The following is a 27808-nucleotide window of genomic DNA, read 5'->3' on the forward strand; positions in this document are numbered from 1 at the left end:
ATGTGTGCTGAGTTCCTCATAACAGCCTCAGCTTTTAACCAGTCAGAAAATTTTATTATTTTAATATTTTAGTTACGATACGACAGTTATGTTCTCTTAGTTATGGTAAGGGGCTGGACCTCGTATAAAGTGATGGGTGCAAAATAGCCTAGGTGCTGACGCACCCAAAATTTAAAATTCAAATTCAAAGAGGATGAGCGATGAAATGATGAAATTGATGAAGGGACACTTACAATGAACACCGAATGAACACAATGCCAGGGCGGTGTTTAAGCAAGCTATGTTAACCACTCTACCACGGAGGCCGGAATCCTTTTTACGTAGTTAGGAGAAATCGCTCCTTGACAGCGAACTAAGAACAGTTAATATGCGTCACGTCAGAGTTATAATATTTTCAATTTCTAACAATCAATTGGGATTAACTCTCAACCATTTTTTTGCCTACATAAAAACTTCCACACTGTTAAGGACAACAGCGTTAAAGTCTATGCTTTAAGGACTGATTATGCACACTATGATGACGGAAAATAATAATTCACATGAATATAGTGATGCATTACATCGGTGAAACATTAATTTTCTATCAGGAAGAAATATTGAAAAACGCAAGGACACAATGACCAATTGATTGTTTTATTTTACTTCGCTCTTCTTCCACTTTTGAGTAATCACATAGATAAGGATGAAAGGTGTGTTAAGATGAAATTTGTGAAAGGCAATCACAGACGTAGGACACAGCCCAAACTCCACAGACCATTATACTGGCCTTGTGTCTAGACGCCAGATTCTCGTTAGTCTGCGAAATACACTGCATGGTCACAATGACGCTTGCATTCCTAGAATAAATTTGTATATCATTCTCCCCCCTCCCCCCAACAAACGTGAGCTAAACTATTGCGCATTCTGCGATATGTTCATTGCTTCTCAGGAACCACTCGCGGCCATCAACTAGTTTATCCTGAAAAAAACTGCGGGTTAGGATGTTAACAGATACTTCAGAGATAATAATCAAAGAATACTGTCACATACGCAGAATGCAAAACATTTCTATTTTCTCATTTCTACTACAATCCTGGCTAAAAAAAAGGTGGCTGGAGCGTGGTGCTGATCGTATCACCTCCAAAATGGCCGACCTCGAGAATATGCGGTGCCCTACTACCACATCCTCTAAATTTGTCTTCATGGCACGTTGCTATACGCAAGAGGAACTTTACCTAACCTTTACTACAACCAGAGCGTATAGAAGCGTGCAGGAGCCATATCCAGATCTACAGCCGGGTACGAAACACGTAGGTATCTTGTAGTTTTCGCTCGCTGCTGTCTCAAACACAATAATAATGCGTTGAACACAACACAAACTAGTCACAACGGATCAATCACAAATCTAACGACACTAAACTGAATAACGTAACAACGTTGTCATTAATAAAAGTACACAATGTTATTCTAGCACAACAAAACACAACGCTCTACATAATGCGCGGCCGCACTGCAAGCAGAAGACGCTCGTCGCAAGCGAAGATGCTGCCAGTATTTCGGTGGGGCACCGCTCTATTCACTTGGCTTATGGGAAGAAACCGAAGTGCGCACACTTCCTCTTCTATACGCTCTGCTACAACTAACTACTCATGCCAGGAATTTTGGTATTTTTTATACTTTTTTATTTGCTCATTGCTAACCTGGGCATAACAGAAATTATTCGATGCAATAAAAATACGCCAAACTTAAAAAGAAACAGGTGTCGACGTGCGCTCGCACATACACACACATACACACATAGAGGGGGAGGAGGGTAAGAACACAAAAGTCTTCCACAAACTGCCCGGATCATGCTTGACAAGACTCCTACAGAAAGCTATCCGGAAACAAGTTTACGCAGTCTGCAACTGCCTTCCCCCACTTTCTTATCCAATACGGGAGTACTGAAGTGTTTCCAACTACCTTCCAATCTAACTAAGAGGAGGGAGACCTTTTTTTAAAGTTCACCAGTGTACGAACTTACTGATTAGAGATGAGAAATGTCTACTAGAACTTACAGTTACGCAAGTTTGGTTTCTGACATTGTATTTTGGAACTTTATGTGCTGTGCTAGATAAAATTGTTTTTTTTTTAATCACATGACCCAATTAGTCTTCACCATAAAACTAGAACATATTATTATTTAAAAATTATCGAAGCTTTCCTGGCGGTAAATATTGAAAAGGTTTTCTCGGGAAATGAGCCAGGTGATTTCCGGAAAGGCTTCCGAGCTTTCGAGAGCTAACGTCACTCTCATCTTCAGGGAATGAAGTGCAGATATTTTTTTTATATGACCACAACGGTCAGTCATCGGCATTTATTGTGCCTGCATCTTGTTTTATTTCAACATTAACAGGTGTCATAAACTACAATTTTCAAATTACAACAATTATTTTATTTACATCGAATTTTTACAACGCTCTTCTACAACTGTCGCAAGAAGGAAAATTTTTCATTGTTCCCTATAAGATTCCCAACACAATACAAGACAAAACAACACAAAACAATTATATTCTGTCGGCAAGGGGAGCAATAGCTTGCAGCCGCTGGTCGGATGAAGTTGCATTCTTAATCTGTTGCAATCCCTCCATTAATGTGATTAGTGCAGGTAATACGTCGGGTTCGTTCAGTTGTTGAAGCACGTCCAGTAATTTCAGTGTGGATGACGTCGGAGTGGGAGTGGGGATCGGACGTCGGTCCCGTCGAATTGGCAGAGCACGGGCAGGTCTCTGCGGCCTAGGGGCAGGCGGTGGATTGGACCGTCGAACATGTTCAGGGCATCTGGGTTCCGATGAAGTTCCCTGGTCGAATGGGGTTGTGGACTTCTCCGGTTGAATGGGTCGAACTGGAACGCGTTTGCTGTAGTCCAACAGAGCACGTCGTTCCTTCATGACTGCCTGGAATAGGGGACAGTCCCTATAACTGGCGTAATGGCCCCCTCTGCAATTGGCTCAAGTACGTGGAATTGACTGATCCCTGTTAGGGCAATCTTCGAACCGATGGTTTTCCGAGCACTTAACACAGCGCGGTCGAGTGAAGCAGTGCCTCTGTCCGTGCCCGATACGTTGGCAGGCTTGGCATAGGAGAATCTGCTGGGCCCGGTATTTTTCAACCCTCGTGTGAAAGGGTCCCAGCATCGTAAGACTGAATATGCGGTAGCTTTCCTGGTTTCTCTTCAAGGTGACCAGTACCTAGGTAAAGATCGACGAGTCGAAGTGGAGTTGTCCTGCTCCATGTTGTCAGCTAGTTGCTGACGTCGTGTTCTTGTAGTTAAGCGGCCGACGGAGTACACTTGAAAGTGTAGCAACGTCAGCATTTTATATATATCTGGTCGGTTTCTATGTCGGTTGGCTGATAACGAAGTATCACCTTCAATTTCTCTTCGGCCAATGAGACGTAGGCATGGTCGATCTTGTGTTGCGTGACGTAATCCCGAACTGCGATGAATCCTCCCTGGTCGAGCGTATGAATGCGACAGCAGCCTCTGCTGTACTTAAAGCTGGCTTTCCTTTTAAGAAGAAGCCAAATGTCGTAGGCGACATCTTGGCCGGTCTCACCGAAAATAGTTATGCAAGGTGGCTTGCGGGTCGAAGTGGTGTTTGTTTCCGTCCTCAGGTTGGCCGGAGTCGAATGGAATTGAGGTTGCTCCCTTGTTCTCATGGGCGTCATGGATGAGTCTCCCTAGTTGTATCGAGATAGACCTGGTTGGCTTTCTGTCGGGATTCGGACCTCTCCCAGGTGTCATCGGGAGAGTAGTGCAATTTTTCTTCAGCACTTAATGAGCGCTGTTTCATGTCTCTAGGCTTCTTGCTGCTGCTGGTGGCTGCATTTGCAGGAGACATCTTTTCGGAGGTGCTCCGTCGGTAGACATGACATTTCGTTCCTTCCAAACTAGCAGCAAGCATCGCATGTCCTTCCCAGTCGAAAGGAAATGGAAGACTGTGCAGAGATAAGTCAGGGTGACGTTATATGTATTTGGTGTGGGAGAGGTCCGGTGTAGGGGCTGGCCAATCAGGTGACGTTTCTCCGACGTCCGCGCTCCCAGTCGACTATCTCTAACCAGGCTGGATCCAGTTCGAGTCCCGTGTCCCTGTTGAGGTTGTCCTTTTCTCCGTGTATGGCTATTGCATCTTTTGAGACGGTCCCAGTAATTTGATGATTTATTGATGATCTCGGTGTTGTGAAGTCAATTCTATGGCCCTCCTGGATTGAATGTTCTGCTAACCCTGATTTTTCGGGATAAAAATTATTGATTGCTCTGGCGTGTTCTTTGCAGCGCTGTTCAATTGTCCTCCCCGTTTGTCCAATTTAGGCTTTACCGCAGGCACAGACGATACTGTAGACCCGGGTGTCTTCTGTCCTAGGTCGTCTTTGGTGTTCCGAAGTCGGCTTTTGACTTTCGATGGCGGTTTGTGGATCGTCTTGATGTTCTGTTTTGAAAGAATGCGGTTGATGACTGCAGAGAGGTTATCAGTGTATGGGACGATGGCTATATTCTTGTCTTCTTGGTGATCAGGTGGATCCGAGTTTGTTCGTTGGTTGTTCTTGTGTGTTACTTTCTTGAGCGTCTTGTTGATAATACCTTCACTGTATCCATTCTGTCTGAAGGCTGTGCGCAGGTGTCTTATTTCCTCTAGAAGATGCTCTGTGTCGCTGATGGCGATGGCTCAGTGAAACAATGTGGAGAGTACTGTTGATCGCTTCGCTGGATGGTGGAAACTCTTGGCGTTGAGGTATGGGTCGGTGTGAGTAGGTTTCATGTATACGCTGTGTCCTAAGGTCCCGTCTGGTTTGCATGTGATGAGGATGTCTAGGAAAGGAAAGCTGCCGTTGATCTCTGTCTCCATGGTGAATTTGATGTTCTGTTGTTGGTTGTTGAGGTGAATCAGGAACGTCTGTAGCGCTGCTTCACCGTGCGGCCAGGTGACAAAGGTGTCGTCTACATATCTGTAAAATGCGGAAGGTTTCTGTGGAACTGAACGGAGTGCCTCGTGTTCGAAGTTCTCCATGAAGAAATTGGCTATTGCTGGTGTGAGCGGGGATCCCATTGCCACTCCTTCGGTCTGTTCATAGTACTTGTCCTTGTAGCTCTTCCAAACCCCAAAGACGACCTAGGACAGAAGACACCCGGGGTTTACCGTATCGTCTGTGCCTGCGATAAAGCCTAAATTGGACAAACGGGGAGGACAATTGAACAGCGTTGCAAAGAACACGCCAGAGCAATCAATAATTTTTATCCCTAAGAATCAGGGTTAGCAGAACATTCAATCCAGGAGGGCCATAGAATTGATTTCACAACACCGAGATCATCAATAAATCATCAAATTACTGGGACCGTCTCATCAAAGAAGCAATAGTCATACACGGGGAAAAGGACAACCTCAACAGGGACACGGGACTCGAACTGGATCCAGCCTGGTTAGAGATAGTCGACTGGGAGCGCGGACGTCGGAGAAACGTCACCTGATTGGCCAGCCACCTACACCGGACCTCTCCCACACCAAATACATATAACGTCACCCTGACTTATCTCTGCACTTCAGAACCTGATAGGCTCGTGGCTGCGCGCGCTGGGTCTGCACATGCTCCCTATCTTCAGGAAAGAACGAAATGTCTGACTTTGTGTTCTTCTCAGAGCATCTGGTCCGGCCGGGCGTTCTTTTTAGAACGCCTGGCGCCATATTGGAAAGTGCAATAGTCTACGGCAACTGTCTCTATCGAGATTGTTGTCTAGGGAACATGACTAAACGACTACCAGACACCAAGGCATAGCGGAACGAACTCAACCCTCTTCACCAGGCCCGTGGGATGTATGCAACGGAACACCGCCAGCGAGCATCGCATGGGTTGGATGGCAGACGGGCGAGCTCACTGACTGACGGCGACTGCCAGGAAACGAGACCACGCATGACGACACACCAGGACTACATTCCGCTACTCCTGACGGCAGTAAGCAGAGGCGGCGGAGAATGGGAACGACTGGCTCTTCGAGAAGCGGCGACCTGAACCTCTTCACTGGGGAGTTCCTGACAAGGGCCTTGGAATGACCCTCGGGATTCGTTCCCGAGATTCGGACTGGGGTAATTGGATGGAGCCCGTAAGAGGACGCTACGGGGTGGAGAAGCGGAGAAACATGCAGGTAGGTACCTTGCGGTGTTATACCAAGCCTGCATGCCAGCGACTAAACTTCGGCATTCCGTCGGCGCACCATACCGGAGCTCCCGGCTGAATGACCACTCCTGACTAGGGATGCTGATGAGTGGGGGAACCATCCAAGGTTGGCCTTTGGGTTTGCGTACGACCCACTCGGAAGCTGAACGACACCAGGAAGATGGAGATCGGCGGGGGTACGGGCTGTCATTCTGGCGGAGAGCGTTGGTAGTCCTTAGAAGGGCCGCTTTTGGTCCAACTGAGATCCACACGGAGGGCGATCGAACGAAGTCTCTGCCTAGGGGTGGCGAAAGAGAGGAGGACCCGACGTTCGCAATTCCACGTAGTCCATACTGCGGAACCGGATTTTGGCGACGATCGGGCTGTCGTAAGTCGTGAACACTAGGAGGTTTTCTGGGGGTTAACCAACTAGATGCAATATAGCAAACAGCTCGTAAGCCAGGCGAGGTTTCCGGCTCCAAGGTTGGATAAGGCGGAGGAACGGACGTTGGAGAGCCCTCTCTGGCTGTTAATCGTGGGTGAAGACAGAAGCCGGGACACCTCTGCGGACCTCCCGTTTTAGGGCGGATGGTGAAAAGGACCGAGGTGCTACTGGGAAACGGAACCCGACGTCGCTCTTGCTGTCGACTAACGGGGTTCGAATACCCAGACAGACTTGACTCTGACTTCTCTAACTCCAACTCAGACGTCTATCTCAAATACTTACACCAACCCCAACTAATTATACCTACCGAACCCAATAATAATACCATGTGTTCTTTATATGTGAGTCTACGAGCATGTAGAAAACTCTCCACTAACACGCCAAAATTAGCTTCCAAAAATTAGAATATTTCTTCATAGGATACCTCAAATACCAAAACCTACCTCAACCCATCCTGACCAGAGGAAACCCGCAGTGGTAAACAATCTGGTACCAACAACCTCACCTAAGCACAAAATGAAACCACCATAAATAAATCTACTGTCACTGTAGTGTCCAGGTTTTCCCTCATTCTTCGGGTGGTTTTTACTGGAATAGTCCATTTACTGGAACTGCGATTAGTCAAATTTGGAGGTATTTTCTGCAAATTTATGCATGCGGCAGGTTTTTTCTTCTGTCACGCAAAAACTCTATTATCTTTCCTCTTTTCTACCTTCACCTTTACTTTCACCTATTAATTATACTACCGGCAAGTGCCGCAAGGCAGAAGCCGTTTGATCTACACATACTAGGTGTGCTTTCCCTAACAAGCATGCTATGGAGGGCCACGAAGGGGAAGGGTACTCATACGCACTGAGAACCCCGAACCTAAGGGGGAGGCTTACAAGACGAGGCGTTGCCGCAGACCTGTGCTGGGCCACACTCATCCCGGCGGGCCTTTGGAGCCGGGATTACTTACATTTCTGATTTCTTTCTCTGCAATTCATTCCCTGAAGATGAGAGTGACTTAGCTCTCGATAGCTTGGAAGCCTTTCCGGAAATCACCTGGCTGTTTGCCCGAGAAAACCTTTTCAATATTATTATTTGTTCTAGTTTTTTTTAAAATTTTAAAGTGTTGCACAGTTGTCGTAATCTTTTAAAAGGAAGACAATAATACTATAACATAAGAATCTTTAAAAAGTTTATTGCACATTTTCTATTGTGTAGGATTTTTTTTTTTGTGGAGAGTGGAGACCAAACTTTGCATTCATATTGTTGGAATTGACGATGAAGTGTTGTTAAAAGAAAGTCGAACATGTTCGAGTTTTCTGATGAAGTTTCAATCATTAATTGAGATTTTTTGGCGATTTCATTTATATGTTTATCAAAATTCAACTAGTATTATATTGGTATTCACATTGGAACTTTACAATCTGTCCCGAAATGATTATTGGACATACTAAAATGAAACTTTTCACTATAAAATATACACGCCAATAATTGGTCCATTGTATTTGTCAGACATTTATTCAGAACAAGCGAGTTAATCAGTCTCATTCTTAGTGAAAAGTCCTCAGTATATTGCAAATAGTCATGTAATATTCACACTAATGCCACAGTACTGTAAAAACGTAATTAACAGAATAATCATTTGTTTCAGGTAATTCCTTGTAAACAGCGTCTGGAAATGGAAAAGCATGATAAAGGACAATAGTGTGTGGTGTTCGTTACAACCATGGACATCTATTAGTAACTGACTGAGATTCTCTCGTGATAGAACTGAGTGTTTTCAGACGATACGCTAAATTTTTTGGCTCTTGAAATACCAGTGGTGTGCAACATTGGAAGAACATGCGGGATAAGTAGATGTGGATGATATTTTGATCATTTTTCCAGTGTAAATGTTTGTTTTTGTGGGGTAATGTAGTTGTACAACTGCTTGCATGTGTGAGGCATACGTGTGTATTTTTTATATTAGTCATCATGCTGACTAACGTCATAAGACATTTGAAACAATGAAACTGTTTTATCAGAACGGTCAATTCCGAAAAATAATATTCTTTTTAACACCAATCAGTTTCCCCCTGTTAGCTGTAGGAACTTGTAAGGAAAGAAAATTAATTTGTATGTACACGCTAAGACATGATGGGGATGCCATTGAAAATTGTACGAATGTGTATATAATTTACAATAATTGATAGCTAATTTATAAAATAAAGTATGACTATATTTATTCATATACATAATTAGTGCATTTTATTTAGCATTATTTTTGTTTTTTAGCTTTAAAAATTGATATTATGATCAAGAAGTGTTCCTTATAGAAAGGATGTTCCTTTAAGTAGCAGTGTTGCAATAATACACATGGAAAATATGGTGAAATATAATGAGGGGGTTAATCATAGATTATATAAATTGTATTTACCTCTAAAAGAAAAAGTATCTTAGGGCTGAAATTGAATTTTTAGTGTAATTTATTATTTTTCTTTAGTACTTTGTTAATGTAGTAAGAGATGTGATATTACTGTGCAGTATGTATAATAGATTAATGGGCATATTTAACTCTTTGCATACTGAAAAATGAAAGTACCAGTTCAAATAATTTTAGATAATTAAGAAGTGAAATAAAAATTGAGAGTACTCATACGGTAAGAATATCATAGAAGTTCTATAAGCACTGTATATCTACTGTTATTTAAACATTTGGAGTGAATTATTTTATGGAATTGTACTCAATAAGAGCTTGTGTGTGTGTGACCTATGTATTTGAATTTAAAATTTTGGGTGCATCAGCACTAAGGCTATTTTGCACCCGTTACATTATACGAGGTCCAGCCCCTTATCGTTACACATAACAACTCTAACGTTGCATAACTAATATCATAAAGTATTAAAATCTTCTGACTTTCGTTAAAAGCTGAGGCTGTAAAGGAGCACTCAGCACTAGTGTTGTCCACGGGACGAGACGGGACAGGCTTTTAAAAATTCGAGACGAGACGAGATTGACCATGTGTCATAAGACAAACTAATATTTTCGAGACGAGACAGCATTCCACGAGACTTCCACGAGACGAGACAGGCCAAAGTCTCGTCTCGTGGGCAACACTACTCAGCACAAATAAGGACAAAACACAGGACAACACACACAAAATTATACTGGCCATGGGGCCAGTCGCCAGAGCCTCATTAGTCTGCAGTCCAGGGTGTACTACGTGGAAGTGAGGTTGACTATTGGGTGCACTACGTGGAAGGAGCACCCCTAACACCCTTGTGACCTATGTACTATGAGAGATCTGTATCATAAGTAAGAAGTTTGAATTGTACAGTAATAGCAGTTACTGAAGGAAAAAACCTCTATAGGAAAAGCATGAGTGAGTTTTCTTGTCATCCAGAAAATAAAATGTACATTCCCCCTTCCCCCTCCCCCTCATTTCCTGTAAAGACATGTTAATGGTACAGAAATATCTATATATTGCAGGGACGTCGTTAGGGTGGGGCACGCGGGGGCACTGGCCCCGGCAAACGTCCATGTGGCGCCGGGAAACTGTGCTGTATTTGCTGGAAATTTTACTTTGATGACAAATATTGCAAAATAATTCTTCAGTAAATTTTGCTTGCAGTTTGAAACACTTCTTCAATTTTCAGTAGCACGAACCCAAGCAAGGTATATCTTTCTTATTTCCCTGTTTCTTGCTTGTTGAACACAAACAGATGTATTGGAAGGGGATGCAGTTAATTGTTTTGTGGTCCGCCCCGGTCAGGGAAGTCTGAGACCTATTGAAAATGCACTTTTCCTCCCTGCTGCATACCAGATCCAGGATCCCCCCCCCCCAAAAAAAAACCGCACTTTATCTTCATCTGACCCTGCACTGGCTTCATGGGCGCCGAAAGGACGACACAAACAGGAAGATTTAGCTACGGGTGGCTAGAACTATCTGTGTTAATTATTTTATGGTTCAGAAAAGATATATCCATGCGTTGCAAATTCCAAGAACAGAATTATATTGCTTGTCCCTTTTTCGGCGTGGGAATGAATGACATAGCGGTTCTTCTTACATGTACTCAACCCTCCTGCTAATGAGCTGTCCTGCAAGGAGGGAAAGGCCACTTTCTGAAAATTCGGAGAAACATCGAAGCGGTCGGTTCATCTGTTGATTTGGTGGACAGTTGATATCTGTCAGTTTGAAGTAGGATTTGTTGTCCGTGCGGTTATAAACTTCTGTAAACGCGAGAGATAGGATGACGAAGTGTTTGTGATCTCGTTTTCTTACATTGCGAGTAAAATGTCGAATGAGAAGCTGCCAAATTGTCTTCCTCTGCAAACAATGGATCAGGATCGACTGATCGACCAAATATCCAACATATTGGCATTCTAAAATAGAGTCTGACTACCACACAAGATCCTGGGTTCGACTCTCAGGGTGGTTGATCTCATGTATAATGAAGAATAAACCACGTTTGAATTAAGAAAGTAAACTAGGTATGTAGCAATTGTTTTTTTCAGCCGTCTGCATGCTCTATAAATATTATGTTACAAAGGTGTATATATTTCTGACTTTCTGTGATTTTTCTTTATTTAGCCTCCACCAGCAAATGCGGAAGCTGCTACTGCTTAGGTGGCTAGGTTGACTAGACATACGAATATAATTAATCCCTAGTCGTGCAGCGAATAATACTTATAATATAAACATGAGTTATGGAGAAGCAAATAACTTATGAAGCATTTTCTGTTTCTATTTGTTGTTCAGTGGTTAACCAGGTGCATTACAATGCCAGGGGTCCTGGGTTCGAATCCCGAACTGGGTGTTTGTGTTCTTTATGATGGTCCTTTCAGCAATTTTACATCACTCATTGTCATCTTCATCTTCACGATTAGCCAAAAAGTGTCAGAAAAGCGAAGTAAAATAAACCAAATCAATCATTTATATATTTCTATATTACGCCGCTTTTCCACCTCTTGGGTTAAATGCGACGATTAGGATGAATGATGAGCCGAAGGAATGGCGATGGGACAGACATGATACAACCATGCCTGTCCAATGTCCGAACCTTGGACCTCTGGTTTCGTAGCGTGTTATACTCAGTGGAATTCTTAGGAAGAAAAACTGTAAAAGTAGGGTGAAAAGAAGCAAAGTTGTACGATGCATAAAAAGCCATGTTTAGTTCTTCTATAACCTTCCAATTATAGAGTTCGTGTTTTAAGTCCACTTTATGCACAGTAAGGCTAATCGGGGATCCGAACCACTATGTGTCTCCACAGGGTATCGAACCCGGGACCCCTTGATTGCAAGGCGGCGATGCTACCACTGCGTCATCGAGAAGGACGAGAAAATTTTCAGTCAGTAAAATTAATATTGAGGGACAAGGCTTGCAAAGAGTTATTTCATTCGGTTGCGCGTGGTCATCACATCGAGTCCCATAGTTTCGAGAGCAGAATTTGCTTCCATATCGCTTTCAAGAACTACCCCAATTGTCCTCACGATGTTGGAACAGCACAGAAATTTTGGAAATAATACAAGCAGGCACATAGCCAGGGAAGGGGCTAGGGGGCTGCAGTCCTTTCCCGAAATCCTACAAATATCTGATTTTAATAATGTGTAGTAGTAATTAAATTTACTTCATTAACAGGATTAAAGATCTTGTATATGGAAAGTTGCAATATACCAAGAAATTCATCTTCAGCGCATTTACCCCTCCCCCAAAACCTTTTCGTCTTTAGATGGCGGCTGCCGATAAGGGATAAGCCCCTTCCGAAATCAAATTCTGGCTACCGGCCTGATCACCAGGGATCGAACCTTGAATCTATCGATTGATTGATTAATTGAACTGGTGTTTTAAGTCCACTTTATGCACAGTAAGGCTAATCGGGACTGGACCTACAGTTTAAAGTGAGATCCGAACAATTATGTGCCTCCATTGTTGAACCTGCCGAACCAAAGACGAGAGCGTAATTATATGAGCGTGTGGGAACTTTGTTTTATCCAGTGCCATCATATATTCAGTTTTCCACACACAAATAAGATTAATTTTAAGAAATTAGACGTCTGCATATAATTTCTTATCGTCATAATTTCCCAAGTGAACAATCAGAAGCCATAGAAGACTCGGGCCCGCCCTTCAAAAAACCAAAAAAGCGGATTTGATTCCGGTATGAACTGTACGTATACATGAGATGCCTAGCTTGAACTCATTACGCACACATTTCATTTTGCACTGTTGCCAATACTTGTAAACCTGGTTCCAGCACTTTATATCTGAAACCACGGAAAAGGGTTTTATCTACTTCTCAATTTCTTTCCAGCAAATTTACAAATCTAAAGACTAATAACATTGTTCTTGGCGTATCAGCCATTAAGCTAATGAGTTCATTCTGCATTTAGTTTCCCGAATAATGGCTGTGTATTTCGCGAGAGTATATCCGTAGACTGTTGGGGGCTACAGAAGAAAATGATGTTCCTTTCCAATTATTGATTGATTGATTTGGTGTTTTAAGTCCACTTTATACACAGTAAGGCTAATCGGAACTGGTTCTACAGTTTAAAGTGGGATCCGAACCATTATGAGCATCCACCGGGTATCGAACCCGGAACCCCTTGATTACAAGGCGACGATGCTACCATGCGCCACCGAGGAGGCCCTTGATCCTTTTCTTTCCAAGACTATATATATATATATATATATATATATATATATATATATATATACACACACACACACACACATACATATATAATGTATGTATACAGCATAGGCCTATATGGTGTATAAATAGTTTGTTAATTTATAATAGTTTGATAGAAAAAAATCTTACGTTTGGGCCCCCCCAAACTGATGAACCTAGCTACGTCCCTGATATATTGTGCATTTTGTTCATAAATTAAGAAAATTGAATTTTTTGGCAGCATAAGTTATAAGATACTATCTTGCGTTCACGTAAAGATCCAAGAGACAAAACACACACACATATTTTTGTTCACAAAGAAAATGTGTTTGTATTTTAATAGTTATGCCCGTTTGCACCTACATTGCACAAACTCACGAGTTTGAAAATCCACTAGTCATGGTGACACTCGAGTTAGGATAATTTTTCATTGCACCAATCTGAAAGGCATTCCAGCCCCTGCGAGTCACGAAACCCGGGCTTTACTCTAGGATAGCAGCTAGCCTCAAAGCAAGTTCCTAAACGTCATACAGATTGAAGCACGTGATTGGTTACCTGTTTCGAGAAATGTTTCGAGAAAGTGGGGTTCCACTTGTAGTGTGGCTGCATGACAGAAAGAAAAAAAGGAAGGGTGGAGGTAACGAGACTTGTATCCCCGTAAATAGTGACAAGCGACTCGCCCAAGAAAAAATCAAGCACGTGATAAAGATGGGGGGAAATATTTACGTGAATAAATGTTGATATTTTATTGAAGCTTGCGATCATAGTAAGTATTTTTATAGTGATGTTGCCAGTAGATCTCAATGTCTACATGTACCTTCACTTAGTATTCACGATCGTTTTATGACTAGGACTATTCCACGTGTAATTTTACCAACTCTGTACTGCAGAATGTGCAGAGTAAACATCTGCCAAGTATATATTTAATAACATACTACTAATATTTCTAGCCTTTTATATATGCAGTTTGAGTTTATTACTACTTACCACTTTACTTTTATTTAGTTTTGAAATTCTGAATTAACCGTTGCAGATGGCAGCCATTCCTTCAATTTGAATGAACACTGTCTTTGATGTCTTTTGCAGTAGTTGTGCTGTCTAGTGTGTATGTGTCTGTCTTGTGTAGTAGATGTGGTGTGTTTGTGTTTGTTTTGTGTAGTAATTGTAGTGTGTTTGTGTTTGTCTTGTGTAGTAGTTCTGGTGTGATGGTCTTGTGTAGTAGTTTTGCTGTCTGGTGTGTTTCTGGTGTTTTGTCTTGTGTAGTAGTGTGTTTAGTCAACCAACAGAGTGAAATGGTCAACATTTTGCTCTGTTGGGATTTACAGAGCTGTCCTGTCATGGCTCTATGAGCGTCCCACAATCGGCAGAAGTGGGGAATGGTTGGTGGACTACAATGTGATGCTCCCAGCTGACCAACAACAGGTGCGGTCCTCAATTCATATTAGGGGTTAGGCGTAGAGCTGAAAACTCTGCACTGTAAACAGACATGTCAAGAATCAGCAATATGAGGCCATGGGTGTTCCCAGGGTAAAATATTTCGGAGGTAAAATAGTCTCCCATTCGGATCTCCGGGCAGCTTTGGGAGGTCCCTGGACTAAGGATAAGATCTACTTTAGGAATAAGGAAATTAAATTAGCCACCTGAAATGTTCTGAGCCTTTACCGGCCTGGGCCATTTCAGTGTACAGTTAATGAAATAGTTAAGTATAAGTTAGATGTAGTAGCTGTCCAGGAAGTTAGGTGGCCAGGAGAAGGGAATTGTAAAACTAAAAAATTATACTTTTTCCTATAGTGGTACTGAAAATCATTATTTGGAACAGGATTCTTCCTAAATAATAGAATTATCTGGGCCCTTAAAACAGTAGAATTTATTAATGATAGGATATCACATGCAATTTACAAGGTAGGTGGTGCAAAATTATTTTAATAAACATACATGTACCAACGGAAGATAAAGATGATAATACTAAAGATAGATGATTTTTATGCAGAGTTAGAACAGGTCTTTGATAAATTTTCCCAGTATAATATGAACATTCTGTTAGGTGACTGTAATGCACAGATTGGTAAAGAAGAGACATTTAAACCTACGATTGGTAAAGAAAGTCTTCATGAATTAAGTAATGATAATGGTATAAGATTAATTACTTTTGCAACCTCAAAGAATTTAATTGTGAAAATTACCACTTTTAAACATAAATATATCCATAAATATACCTGGTCTTCTCTAAATGGTAAAACTCATAATCAGATAGATCATATTCTAAAATATCCCTAAAAAACTAACCACGATATGTATTTTATATATATATATTTATATTCGCATATAACAGAAACTTTCTGCTGTTCATTTTGCTATTTTGTTTTTGTATAACTTCAATTGTTTATTTTGTGTATGTCTAATGCTTTAAGAAACCTGCACTCCCATAGGTCAGATCATATTGGGTGCGGTGCCTAGTTGCCGCCATCTTTGTGCGGTAGTTTACTTCCGTCCATGTTCACGGAGAAGTTACTCCGGCAACAGCCGAAAAGCACCGCGTGGCGGATATTCATAAAAAACCGTAAGCCTAACGTGGCTACGTTTCATTCGTGGCATTTCAGTGAAGTGCAGTGATATGTACTAGGGTAAATCAAAAGGTAAGTTACATCCGACCCGTGTTCCTGTACTAAGAGCGATAAAATAATCATGCTTGGTGGCAACACTGTCTGGAATGTTTTCTTCACACACAAGAAGCAGCTGTGCTTCAGCTGGTTTAGTATGCGAGTAGTCACAGTGTGAATATAGCGTGTCGTATTGAGGTTGCGTCCAACATCAAGGTGCGCTCCATCGTCCGATTTTTGTGGGCACAAAGGCATAATCGGAGTGAAATCCATCGCCAAATTGTCGAGGTGTATGATGAGTAGGGAACGGAACTTTATGTGCTAAAAAACTCAGAAATATTTATTTTGGTATAATATTATAGTATGGGGGTGACACCTATAAATCATATATTTCACACTTTTTTACATTGCTAACGTACTATTTTGGAATGCGGAACATTTCGTAATGTGAAATAATGCATTTCTAACTAAGATAATGTCTATTTCTTACATTTACGAGTATTTACTGTTACTTGTAATTTCGATTCTGTAACAGATTATGGCAGGCGATAGCGTACTGGTTCAGGGCACATTGTGCGAGTGTTTTGTCAATTTATGCAGTGTTGCAACCGCGTTCACCGGAAAATGCCTATCGTGCCCAGATTTGAAATTATCCTAATACCTTACAAACCATTGACTTTAGCCCCACACACCATTCACGGCCTCCCCGATGGCGCAGTGGTAGCGTCGTCGCCTTGTAATCAAGGGGTCCCGGGTTCGATACCCGGTGGAGGCACAAGTGGTTCGGATCCCACTTTAAACTGTAGGTCCAGTCCCGATTAGCCTTACTGTGCATAAAGTGGACTTAATACAATCAATCAATCAATCAAAACCACACACCATTCACGTTAGCCCCCATATATTTCACACTTTTTTACATTGCTAACGTACTATTTTGGAATGCGGAACATTTCGTAAGGTGAAATAACGCATTTCTAACTAAGATAATTTCTATTTCTTACATTTACGAGTACTTACTGTTACTTGTTATTTCGATTCTGTAACACATTATGGCAGGCGATAGTGTACTGGTTCAAGGCGCGTTGTGCGAGTGTTTTGTCGATTTATGCAGTGTTACAACCTCGTTCACCGGAAAATACCTACTTTCGTGCCCAGATTTGAAATTATGCTAATACCTCGCAAATTGACGTTAGCCTCACAAACCATTGACGTTAGCCTCACAAACCATTGACGTTAGCCCCAAAAACCATTGACGTTAGCCCCAAAAACCATTTTCCATAAGGTTAGGTTAGGTTAAGTTAGATTAGGCAAGCATAGTTAAAACAAATTAAAAATTAAAAATACTAGACACGTCATGTTCTAGTGAAAACACTGCGAGTTTGAAACACTGACTACGGGGTTACGTCATCTTAACACACGGAACATTGTGCTCTCGTGCAGAAAGCATATGGCGGCAGCAGAAACAGCGTGTCGGACAGAGATTTTCGCAGAAAAAAACATGTATTCGCATTAAAATGGATCAAAACTACATTCACAAACTTCCACAACGCTACAGAAAATGATTTCTGTAAGTACTTTCTCCTGTAAATTTGAAGTAATCCGTCACCCATATACTATAATGTTACCTTTATTTTTTTATGTCTCATAAATGTTGAAAATATGTCATAAAAACAGGAAAATATGTGACAAAAATGAAAAACATTTGGTAACAAAAACAAAGTATTACATGCATTTTAAACACCTGAAATCAGTTTCTAAATGCTTACCTCTTAGTGAGCTATTTTTGGAAGAGTTGCAGTGGATCACCATAGTTTTTCCAAATTCTCCCTTGTAAATCTGTGACCATTATCTCTAAAAAGCATCTTATATTGCGAGAAAGATCGCTCCACGTCACAAGAAACAATTCTTGCATATTTGAAGCACGAATGCCACTAACGGTGAAGTTTTCCCAAGCTTCCTCTTCCTCTACTTCACCTCCTTCCAAAACACATGCAATTTGGCACAACGTTTGAAAACCTTAGTTTTCCCGCAAAATATCTGTACATTTAGACATTAGCACTTGTGCGTTAGACCCAGTGGGGGTAATATTTTCCCCCAATAGGATCGTAGACGAGGCGCCAGAACTCTGCCAGAGAGCGTGTTCAAAGACAAAATAAACCTAACACTCTCAATATGAAAAAGGTGCGGAAAATAAACTTTTTTTTCCTTCGAGGATTTCGAGGTAGATGAAGACAATGAGCGATTTTATGTATTTAAAATGAAAATTCGCAAAATGTGTATTTACACACGGAAAACTGGAAAATATGTGTTTTTATGTAAAATAAAATTTGCTGTGTTGACATATAAGACTATGATCAGATTTTTTTTCAAAAAGGAGGGTCTCTATCTTATCGCAGAAAAAACATTTATTTACCTAAACTTCCGTTCCCTAATGATGAGAATCCGATGTCACGCCCCATGATCACAAAATGGTGCCAGACGTTCGAAGAGGGAAGATCGAACGTGAACGACAAACCGCGTGTCGGGCGGCCTGCAACTGTGAACACTATCGACAACGCGGAGTATGTGAATGCAATCATTGTTGCTAACTGCCGCATAAAAATTAAAGATATTGCAAGTGAACTAAACATATCATATGGTAGTGCGTCTATGCTGATTTGTAATCAGATGGGTTATCGTAAACTGTGATCTCGCTGGGTGCCGCGCTTGTTAACCGACGGGAACAAAAATCAACGTTTTGATGCTGCGCTGTCATTTCTTCTGCGTTTTCCACGGATGGTCCGCAATTTCTGAGCAAAATCATTACAGGAGATGAGTCCTAGGTGCACCAATACACTTCCGAGACAATGAGGGCATCCATGGAATGGATACACAAGAATTCACCACTACCAAGAAAACCCAAACCCTGTTCAACGGTTCGAATGGTCATGCTGATGATCTTCTTCGATTCCGAAGGCGTTGTTTACAGCGAGTTTGTGCCCCGAGGAACAACAATCAAAGCCGAAACATACTGTGAGACTTTAAAGAAGCGGATAAAAGATCGAAGGTCCGGAAGATTGCGTAACGCAACTCCCATGCTGCGTTAGGGATCGAACCAAGAACCTCTAGATTGAATTGGCTGATGTAGTTATTTCTCATTCATCTCTCAGATGGTTATCACTCGCTTGGCCTAAATGTGATAAATGCAAGAGGTTACATTTAAAGGAATGGCGATAGAAATTAACTTAGGTTAGATATGAGTTTTATACTCTCCATGACTGAACCGATATGGATTGGTTTAGAAAAGGATATTACTTGCCTTACAAATAGATGAAGATTGTTCCTGCACTTGTCCTCTCAAATGTCACTTGTCTGACCTCCCTGTCAGACATCGATTCAATCACACACCATCGTCCAATAATCGTTCTCCCCTTTGCTTCTCTCTCACAATCCGCAGACCTTACTCTCTCTCGTATTCTCGCCAACTGATCACACCTCCTGACAATTCCAACACTCATGCCACATACGCCTTCCAAGTCAATCACCCGACCTTTGCCTGATTACTTATTCAGCATTCCTGTCTCTGTTTCCTACTATGCTAAGAATTTATACTTCTTACCCAATACCTTGGGTACGATACGCTCTTCTACCCCCTAAAGAAAATATTTTGATTTTCACTTAAATATGAAAGATTTAAAGTTGTATTCCATATCGATCCTTTCTATGGAGAGATTTGTTTATTATAAAATATAGTGTACTAAAAATATTGTAATAGCATACCATTACCCAGAATATATGTAAATGGAATAATATAGGTCCTGAAAATATATAGATATCACAAGTCCCGATAGAAAAAAGAGAAGAAAAAAATACATGTCTGTTTAAAGCATATAAAAGGTAAACACTGGCACGTGAGTTTGTTGTGCTAACTCGGCAATCTGCTCGTGCGCGTATTCATTGAGAGGTTTACGCTGCACACCTAAGTTCCAATACTACAGGATGACGTAACGAAGTCTGTGCATAAGCATGCAACACTCTGACACCACATGAAAAAATCATAAAAGCATTGTTCCACAAGAATGGATCTTGTCAAAATTGATGTCTCAATGAGACACTAGCGAAGTAGTATGTAATTGATCCTGTAAACACTGACACTGCACAACACTATTAAATATTTTGAAGTTAATATTTACAAAATCAGCAACATTTGTGATACTCATCCGAGTTACACTTGCACACATATGTCATATTATCGATGTAAATTTCACCGTCTTTTACTTTAGTGTATCATGTAAATGTCGCTGTCGTTTTATTTATAATATATGTCAATTATCACAGTAAATATTTAATTAGAAAACTTGAAGTTAATCAAAATGTATACACTGTATCAGTAACTGTCCTTTAGTAATAATATATGTACATGAATTTATCTATTTGAGAATAAGAATATAATAGTGTTCGATAGATAAAATCACAGCACTAACATTTATCCATAAAATTAATGCTTGAGTGATTCTGATTCTCACAAAGAGTTCAAGTAAAATACCATAATTTTACTGTTGTTAACATCACTTAATAGTCTCTGCGTATAGCAATGAAGTTTCTTCTGGAACCAAACCACGTATATATGTATATATTAGTTCCTTGGGGCCGTGAAAAATGTTTTTTACTTTGATGCATTAACTTTGCAGCTACAAATATTGTCATTGATGAAAAACGTACAGTAGAGAACTGCATATCGTCGAATTGTGAATGTGAAGTATTTAGTTGTATGTAAATATTCCTTCAAATCGATGTATGTATCATAAGCCTTGAATATCAGTAGGAGTTAATTAGAATAGAATGAAGGAGATTCGTGTTAAACGATTTGGTGCTTATCAACTGATTTCGCTGAACTGCGTAATTAAAATTGATGAAAGGTCTAATTGTAATTCAGGTTTCCACGTGTCAAAAAATTAAAAGAAAATCTCAGAAATAAAAATCTTGAGAAATTCTCAAAAAGGTTTGTAGATCAAAATAATTTCTCTGCGTCCTTCAGGTGTGAATCGTGTTGATTTCTTATTTCTCCAAGGTTTAGCTGGTGACCATCTCTAGACGTTGACATCTGTGAAAAAGCTGAACTGAGGACTTTTAACATGGTTTCATAATATTGTTAAAATGTTCGTTTCACCGTTAAAATTTGAATTATCTGTGAGGCGGTTCAGGTAGGTTTTGTAAAGGAAATTTGCTTCATATACCGAACAGGCATTTCCTCCTGATCGTTGGTGTAATGTTGTGTGAGAGAGAGAACTTAATATGTCGGTATGTGCAGAGGTTTTGTTGAGACAAGGGCGCCTCTAAGTCACCCTTATTTTAAGAAAGTAATATTTGTAAGTATTACAAGTATGAAAAATCTTGTAGTTGAGGGTTGTTACATTTTAGGAAATGGAATTTGAAATGGAGTACCGATTCAGTCATAACATTTACTCTTGCTATAAATTACCCAAATTCTAATTAATGCCATCCTTTACACACCAAATATAATTGCAATCTTGAGAAGAGAAAATAAATAAATATAACTACTAATAATTACTAAAAGCAAATTGAACTTTACATATGAATGGAATGGAATGCTGTAAATACTCTTGAAGATTTTTTGAGTGTATACTGTATACTACTGCAAAATTTAAATTATAATTGATGTCTGAAAATATTTATAAATAACAATTGAATTGAATGAAATACTTTAAATATTACTAAAAAAATAATGTGTCGAACGATCGTCCTTCTGTTAGTATAATTGTTAAAAATAACGTCATTAATAAAGATTAATTGTAAAATACACAACTTGCTGATAGTGTCCATGACAATTGGAACACGTAAAATAATATTCTAAGAATCCGAAATCTCGTTGTCCATTAGTGACTCTTTCCCCACTAATGATATTACAATCAGCCTAAGAATATTCAAGGAAAATAATATACAATTGTGTATACAAAAAAAATATGGAGAGAAAAAAATGAAAGTTGACAATTGGTAGTGTTTAACTATATATATAACCAACTAACATTAAATAACATAAAAATGAAAACTTAATTGCAATTTATATTCCAAATGTTGCCAGATGAAGAAATATCGTTCTGAACGGACATAAAGTTGCATGTTCTTTTGTATCCTTGAAGTTGATAGCCTGAGTTGAAAGAATGCTCTGTCGTCAGTTTATTCAGTTCCCCGGCTAATGTGGAATGTGAGATATCTGCTGTTTAATTTGCAACGTGTTGGTTACTACATGTCAAAAGATAATTTTGCTCCTGCCGATGTAAGTAGATATCGTTGCCGCAAGAAACGAATAGAATGCCTACCTTGCATATTTCTTCAGTTGTTCTGTCTTTCTGAATGTAACTCAAGTTTCCCCATTGCTTAAAGAGGAAGGATTTCCGTTGCATCCGAGTTGAACTTTATCCTTTTGCTGACGAAAGACATTTTACCATGAAGGCATTTGAAATTGACTTTGGATATCGCTTCGAGAAGTGTGAAATACGTGTGGGAAATTTTAAGTGGGAATTTTACAAGATGGGAAATTTCTACGATGCGGAAGAAAAAAATTAGGAAGTACTCTAAGTAACTTGATTACAACATTCAATAAATTAATTGAGTCGTATTTGGAATGAAGTATTCCAAATTAGATGGATCAATGTAATGTACATGTTTAATGTACATTAATTCTTCAAGGCTGTCGTAATTCATCTCATGACTGTGTCGTTAAATTGTTAATAAAATGTGGCAAGTGGCTGCTGATAACTCATGATCGTAGCGGTATGTGTAAAATACTACTTATTTCTCCTATGCTCTTAATTGACTGATTAATCTTCAAATTAGATTTCAAATCCAGCTTTTATGTTAGGTGGTAGAACAGCCACAGGCTGAACCTCGCCCTTTAATAAAGGAAAATTGAATTGAATTGAATTGAATGTAAAGTTATGTAAGAAAGATATACAAAATAATTAAATCTCAATGTAAAATGCGTATAATTATAAAAGTAATCTTAATATTTATATTATTTCCATGTGATACATTTAATTTGAGCTTTACAATTATCCAAGAACCAAAATATTCACTATTCTCTGCGTATTATTATTATCTATATTATAATTCTTATTATTGCAATTCTTATTTAGTTATTATTGATCTGTAGCTCGTTTAATTGACAAATTTACTGGCTGTATGCATATAAAGCTCTTATTATAACTGTTCTCTTTATTTTAACGTTATTTAAATCTTATAAAACTGATAATCTCATACTTCTGTCTTTTATTTACTTTTTAAAATTATAATTGTAATTATTACTTAAATTTAACAATTGAAATATTAAAATGTGTACTTGTTTAAACCCTATTTTGACTAACCACGCTAAATCATAAAGAATTTTAATTCTCATTTTTCCTTACCGAATGTGCTTAACACATTTTACTCATAAAAAACATACTAAAGTCTATTATCGACTTACACTATTTATCTTTTGTAGTTCACAAAAGATTATTTCCATCAGTTCTCTGCAGGCCTACAGAAACCTGAGGAAAATTCCTTGCGCTTAATTTATATTCATCACCCTTCCCTTTGTTCACTAATCGTGAATACATTAATATTAATTATTATTATTTTCGCGCGTTCCTGTACTTGTTGTTCATTATTATGAAACCTCGATGCCTACGAGTTATAACTAATGATTTTAGTGTGGTAATAACTAGTTTATTTGAGAAATTTATTTATTTGAGAAAATGTCAGATACAGCACAGGTCGCCATTTTACACTGAAATTGTCAACAATGAGAAAGCAATAATTATAATAAGCATAAAAATAAAAATAAAAAATAAAATAAAATAAAATAAATAAATAAGAAATAATTAAGAGTAACAAAACAACATAAAAGTGAATAGCAAATGAACAAAAAAATAAGTAAGAGATGGCACTATGTGATATTAATTACAAGTATTTCTTCTGATAGAAGACCGAAAGGCAAACTCGGAGGAAAATATATCAATACTTGAGGGGAGATCATTGTATTGTGCTGCAAGTCTATAAAAGAGAGATCTTTTTTGAATTTCTAGTCTAGGTTTTTTGTATAAAATAACCTTGTATTGCGAGTTGTGCGCATAGGTACTCTAAAGTGGAATTCCTCAAGGAGTGTGTTGCAGCGGATTTTGCCATTCACAATTTTGTATAAGTAACTGAAATCATTCTGAAACGTCGCTGATAAGCAGTTTGTAAGTTTAGAAAAGACAAGAGATGCGGAGATGAAAAATTGCGTAATGAGGGAACCCTGTGACTTACTATAGCTAGGAAGAAGTGAAAGACTGAATCGATTCTGGAGAGGTGAGTGGGACATGCCATGGACCAGACGGGAGAGCAGTATTCTATTATTGGGGAGATGAATGATTTGAAGTACAAAGTGAGGGCTGAGGTGTCACTAATTTCAGTGAAACGGTAGAGTAAACCTAAGAGGAGCTGTGAGATGGTCGGCAAGATCATCGACGAATAATATGAACAAGAGCGGTCCTAGAACACTACCCTGTGGAACTCCACAGAGGACAGGAAGAAAGTTAGAAACAGTTCCAGGAAGAACGACACGTTGTTGGCGATCGCTAAGGTAATCTGTGAGAAGGGTGAGAAATTTGCCATGAATGTTGAATCTATTGCATAATTTGTGAATCAGAAGACGATGACTAACAGTATCAAAGGCTTTGGCCAGATCAAAGTATATTACATCTAATTGTGAATTATTTGAAATGCATTTCATAGCATGTGAGAGTAAAACAGACAGGTTTGTAAGACAGGAGCTACCAGGAAGAAAACCATGTTGCTTAGAGCTTAAGTACGGAGAAACAAATTTGTACAGTCTGTCTTTGATTACTTTTTCACAGATGATGGACAGAGGAGAGAGTAAGGAGATTGGTCTGTAAGATCAAACAAAATTTTTGTTACCACTTTTGTGAATCGGTGTGATGTTAGCTTGTTTCCAAGCGTGAGGAAAGATGCCTTCCGAAAAACATCTGTTCAAGAGAATGGAGACGGGATAGCACAGGGATTGCACAGTTTTCCTGAGGAACATGGTGTTGATATCGTCCGGTCCTAGGGCACGGTGAACTGAAAGAGACGACAATAGATCCTTCACCTCATCGGGTGTAGTGACAAGCGTTGTTAGGGAGGATGAACAGACTGGTCTTACGTTTGGCAACGCTGCAAGGGAAGACGGGGGGCAGAAGCTACCATGAAAATAAGCTTTGAAGAGTTCTGCCCTTCGGTCCCCTATCGCACTTTCACTATCATGCGTAATTTCAGCTGGAATCCTACTGTTATTTTTCCTTGAGTTTATTAGATTAAAAAAGTTTTTTGGGTTTTCCGGGATTGTTGCAGTGATATTGTCTATATGTTCCTTATATTTTTTTTAGAAGGAGATACTTTGAGTGACGTCGCAGAGCAGCAAAGGTATTGTGCGTGTGTTCACTCGGGAAGTCCTTCCAAAGTTGCCATGCTCGTGTCTTGTTGGCCAGTACATCCCGCACTTCGGAGTCGAACCAACACGGAAATCTAAGAGAAGATATTTTCCCTGTAGGCACGTGGTCCGTCACTGATGCTTGAATGACACCTGTAAATAGGTCAGCTGCCTCGTCGACGGTCCCGTCTTCCAAGATGCACCAGGGGGAAGGAGTCGAGGGAAAGTCTTATCTCCTCCCACGGCGCTCGGTTCCACAGGTAGCGTTTGTTCTGGATGGAGGGGCGATGACCTCTTCTAGGGGGTGGGGGGGGGGATGAGAATAGAAACATCCAAACTGTCGTGGTCGGAGGTCAGGACGTTCTTACGTGGCACACTGCCGTGCAATTATTAAGGGATAAACAATAATATTTCACATAATTTTAGTGTTTGTTCGTTTAAAAAAATATTTGCAAGATGTAAAATTTATTTAATGCATCAGAGTACTGAAATGGAAGTTGCCTACAGGGTAAAAGGTATGTTCTCACTCATTCACTCCTGACTGTTCCTTTTCTTAATTCTCATCATCACCATTTACATTATCATCGCCGCTACCGTGTTCCGAAGCATAGTATTTCTTCAATCTCTGGACCGAAATTGAGTCCACGACTGTTTTGTCTTATATTCCACTTTGTAAACATTGGGATTTTCTTTTGCTATAATTTTACAAGGTCCTTTAAATACTCCCGAGGACTGCCATCGTATACTAGAACCAATTCTCCTGGCGTAAACTCAATGGAGTGATGACGTTTATCGTAGTACTTTTTTGCTTGTCGGTTGCGTTTCTGTAGACTTTCATAAGCTGCTGCTCGTGCTTTTTCGAGAATCTTAAATTTCATCTCGTTGTTTACATTCACACTGGGCGTTAAATGTAGCCCGCTCTCCCAGACTAATCTAGGTGTAAATCCATGAAGAAGAAAAATGGACTGTTCTTCAAATTCTCCTGGTAATTAACATTGTACGTCCACACAGCCGACTGCAAGTATCAAAGCCAGTCTGTGTGTTTTGAGTCATAAGTCCCTGTAAAATAGCATGTGATCGTTTCAATAATCCAATTAAATTGTGATTAGCTGCTGGAGCGAATTTCAGATGGATTCCACATTTCTCCGATATTTCTTTAAATAAACTAGCTGTGAATGAAGTACCTCGATCTGTATCTATATGAGAAGGACATCCGTAGCGTAAAATTACATTTTCAAAGAGAAAGTTAGCTGCTGTCTCACTTGAAGTATCTGCTACTGATTGAGCAATTAAAAATCGAGTACCATGATCGATTGCACTTACTATATATTTATGGCAGAGCAAACCAGTTGGTGGCAACGGTTCGCTAAAATCTAAAGCGGTTCTATCGAATGGTTTCTTTGAGTTGAATGTTAAAAGTTCTAACATATGGTGCTCCTTTTATGCGCGTATTCTGCTGACAAATTACACACTTCTTGTCCATTTTCTGAATATGGTTCTTCATAAATGGAAAGTAAATCCTATCCAGTGCATTTTTGTATGTTTTAGTGAAGCCATAATCCTCTCCTCCAGTTGGTAAACTATGTAATGTCTCAATAACAGTGTTGCGAAGTGACTTCGGTATGCATAATAATTTTTTAGTCGTAACTCCCAGTTTATGTTGTCTATAAAGAAGTCCATTTTCCATAACATAATAACAGGCTTGCCTCTGCAGGGAGGGGTTGGGTGGGTGGTTGCCCCACTCGTCTTTTTTTCCTTCCAAAATATTAATGATATTTCCAAAAAAAGAATCCTCTCGTTGGTGTATAGCAACATCAATTGTCTTATCTAACAATAACAATGTACGTGGCTCTGGAAGCTCCTCGTCTTCATCCTGTGGATCATGTTCTGTCTCTCTGCTTATAGCATCCGCCATATTTTGTGTAGTTTTACAGTGAATTGGCGTAAATTCGAACTCGGCCATCAACGTGTACCATCTAAAAAATTTTTTGAAAGTTGCGTTGAGGAGCGAATGAATGTGATTGCTTGCTTGGTTGTCTGTAAATAATTCGAAGTGTCGGCCCAGTAAAAAGAATCTGAATGACTTAAATGCGTATATGATTGCCAACAATTCTTGCTCGATGGTTGAAAGTCGAGTTTCATGGTGTTTTAACACTCTACTGCAATAGGAAATAGGCTGAAAATCACCGTTCGCATTCGGTTGTAAAATCACCGCGCCAATAGCCTTACTGCTTGCATCCGTATATACCCTTGCTTCTTCGGATGGATCATATGCCATTAATACAGGAGCTGTAAGTAAAGCTTCTTTCAACCTCTCAAACGCAGTTTGCTGTTCTTCCCCCCAGAGAAATTCCTTCTTTTTTCCTATCAATTTTTGCAAGGGAAGTGCCATCTCGGAATATGATTTTAAAAACTTCCTGACATAGTATGTTAATCCGAGAAATGTGCGAACTTGTTTCACAGTTGTCGGTGTCTTATATTTCTTGATAGAATCAATGATTTTG

General features: G+C 39.7%; 1 protein-coding gene across 1 annotated transcript; it reads right to left on the reverse strand.

Annotated features, from left to right (window-relative positions):
- Positions 1–4685: 4685 nt before the first annotated feature.
- Positions 4686–5066, reverse strand: LOC145987586 (uncharacterized). The gene has a single exon (XM_083121942.1). It carries the CDS (start codon positions 5064–5066, stop codon positions 4686–4688), a length of 381 nt encoding a protein of 126 aa, XP_082978068.1.
- Positions 5067–27808: the final 22742 nt, after the last annotated feature.

The sequence above is a fragment of the Lepisma saccharinum genome, chromosome 1 (assembly GCF_977018435.1).
Source record: "Lepisma saccharinum chromosome 1, izLepSacc3.1, whole genome shotgun sequence".
Lineage (NCBI taxonomy): Eukaryota > Metazoa > Arthropoda > Insecta > Zygentoma > Lepismatidae > Lepisma > Lepisma saccharinum.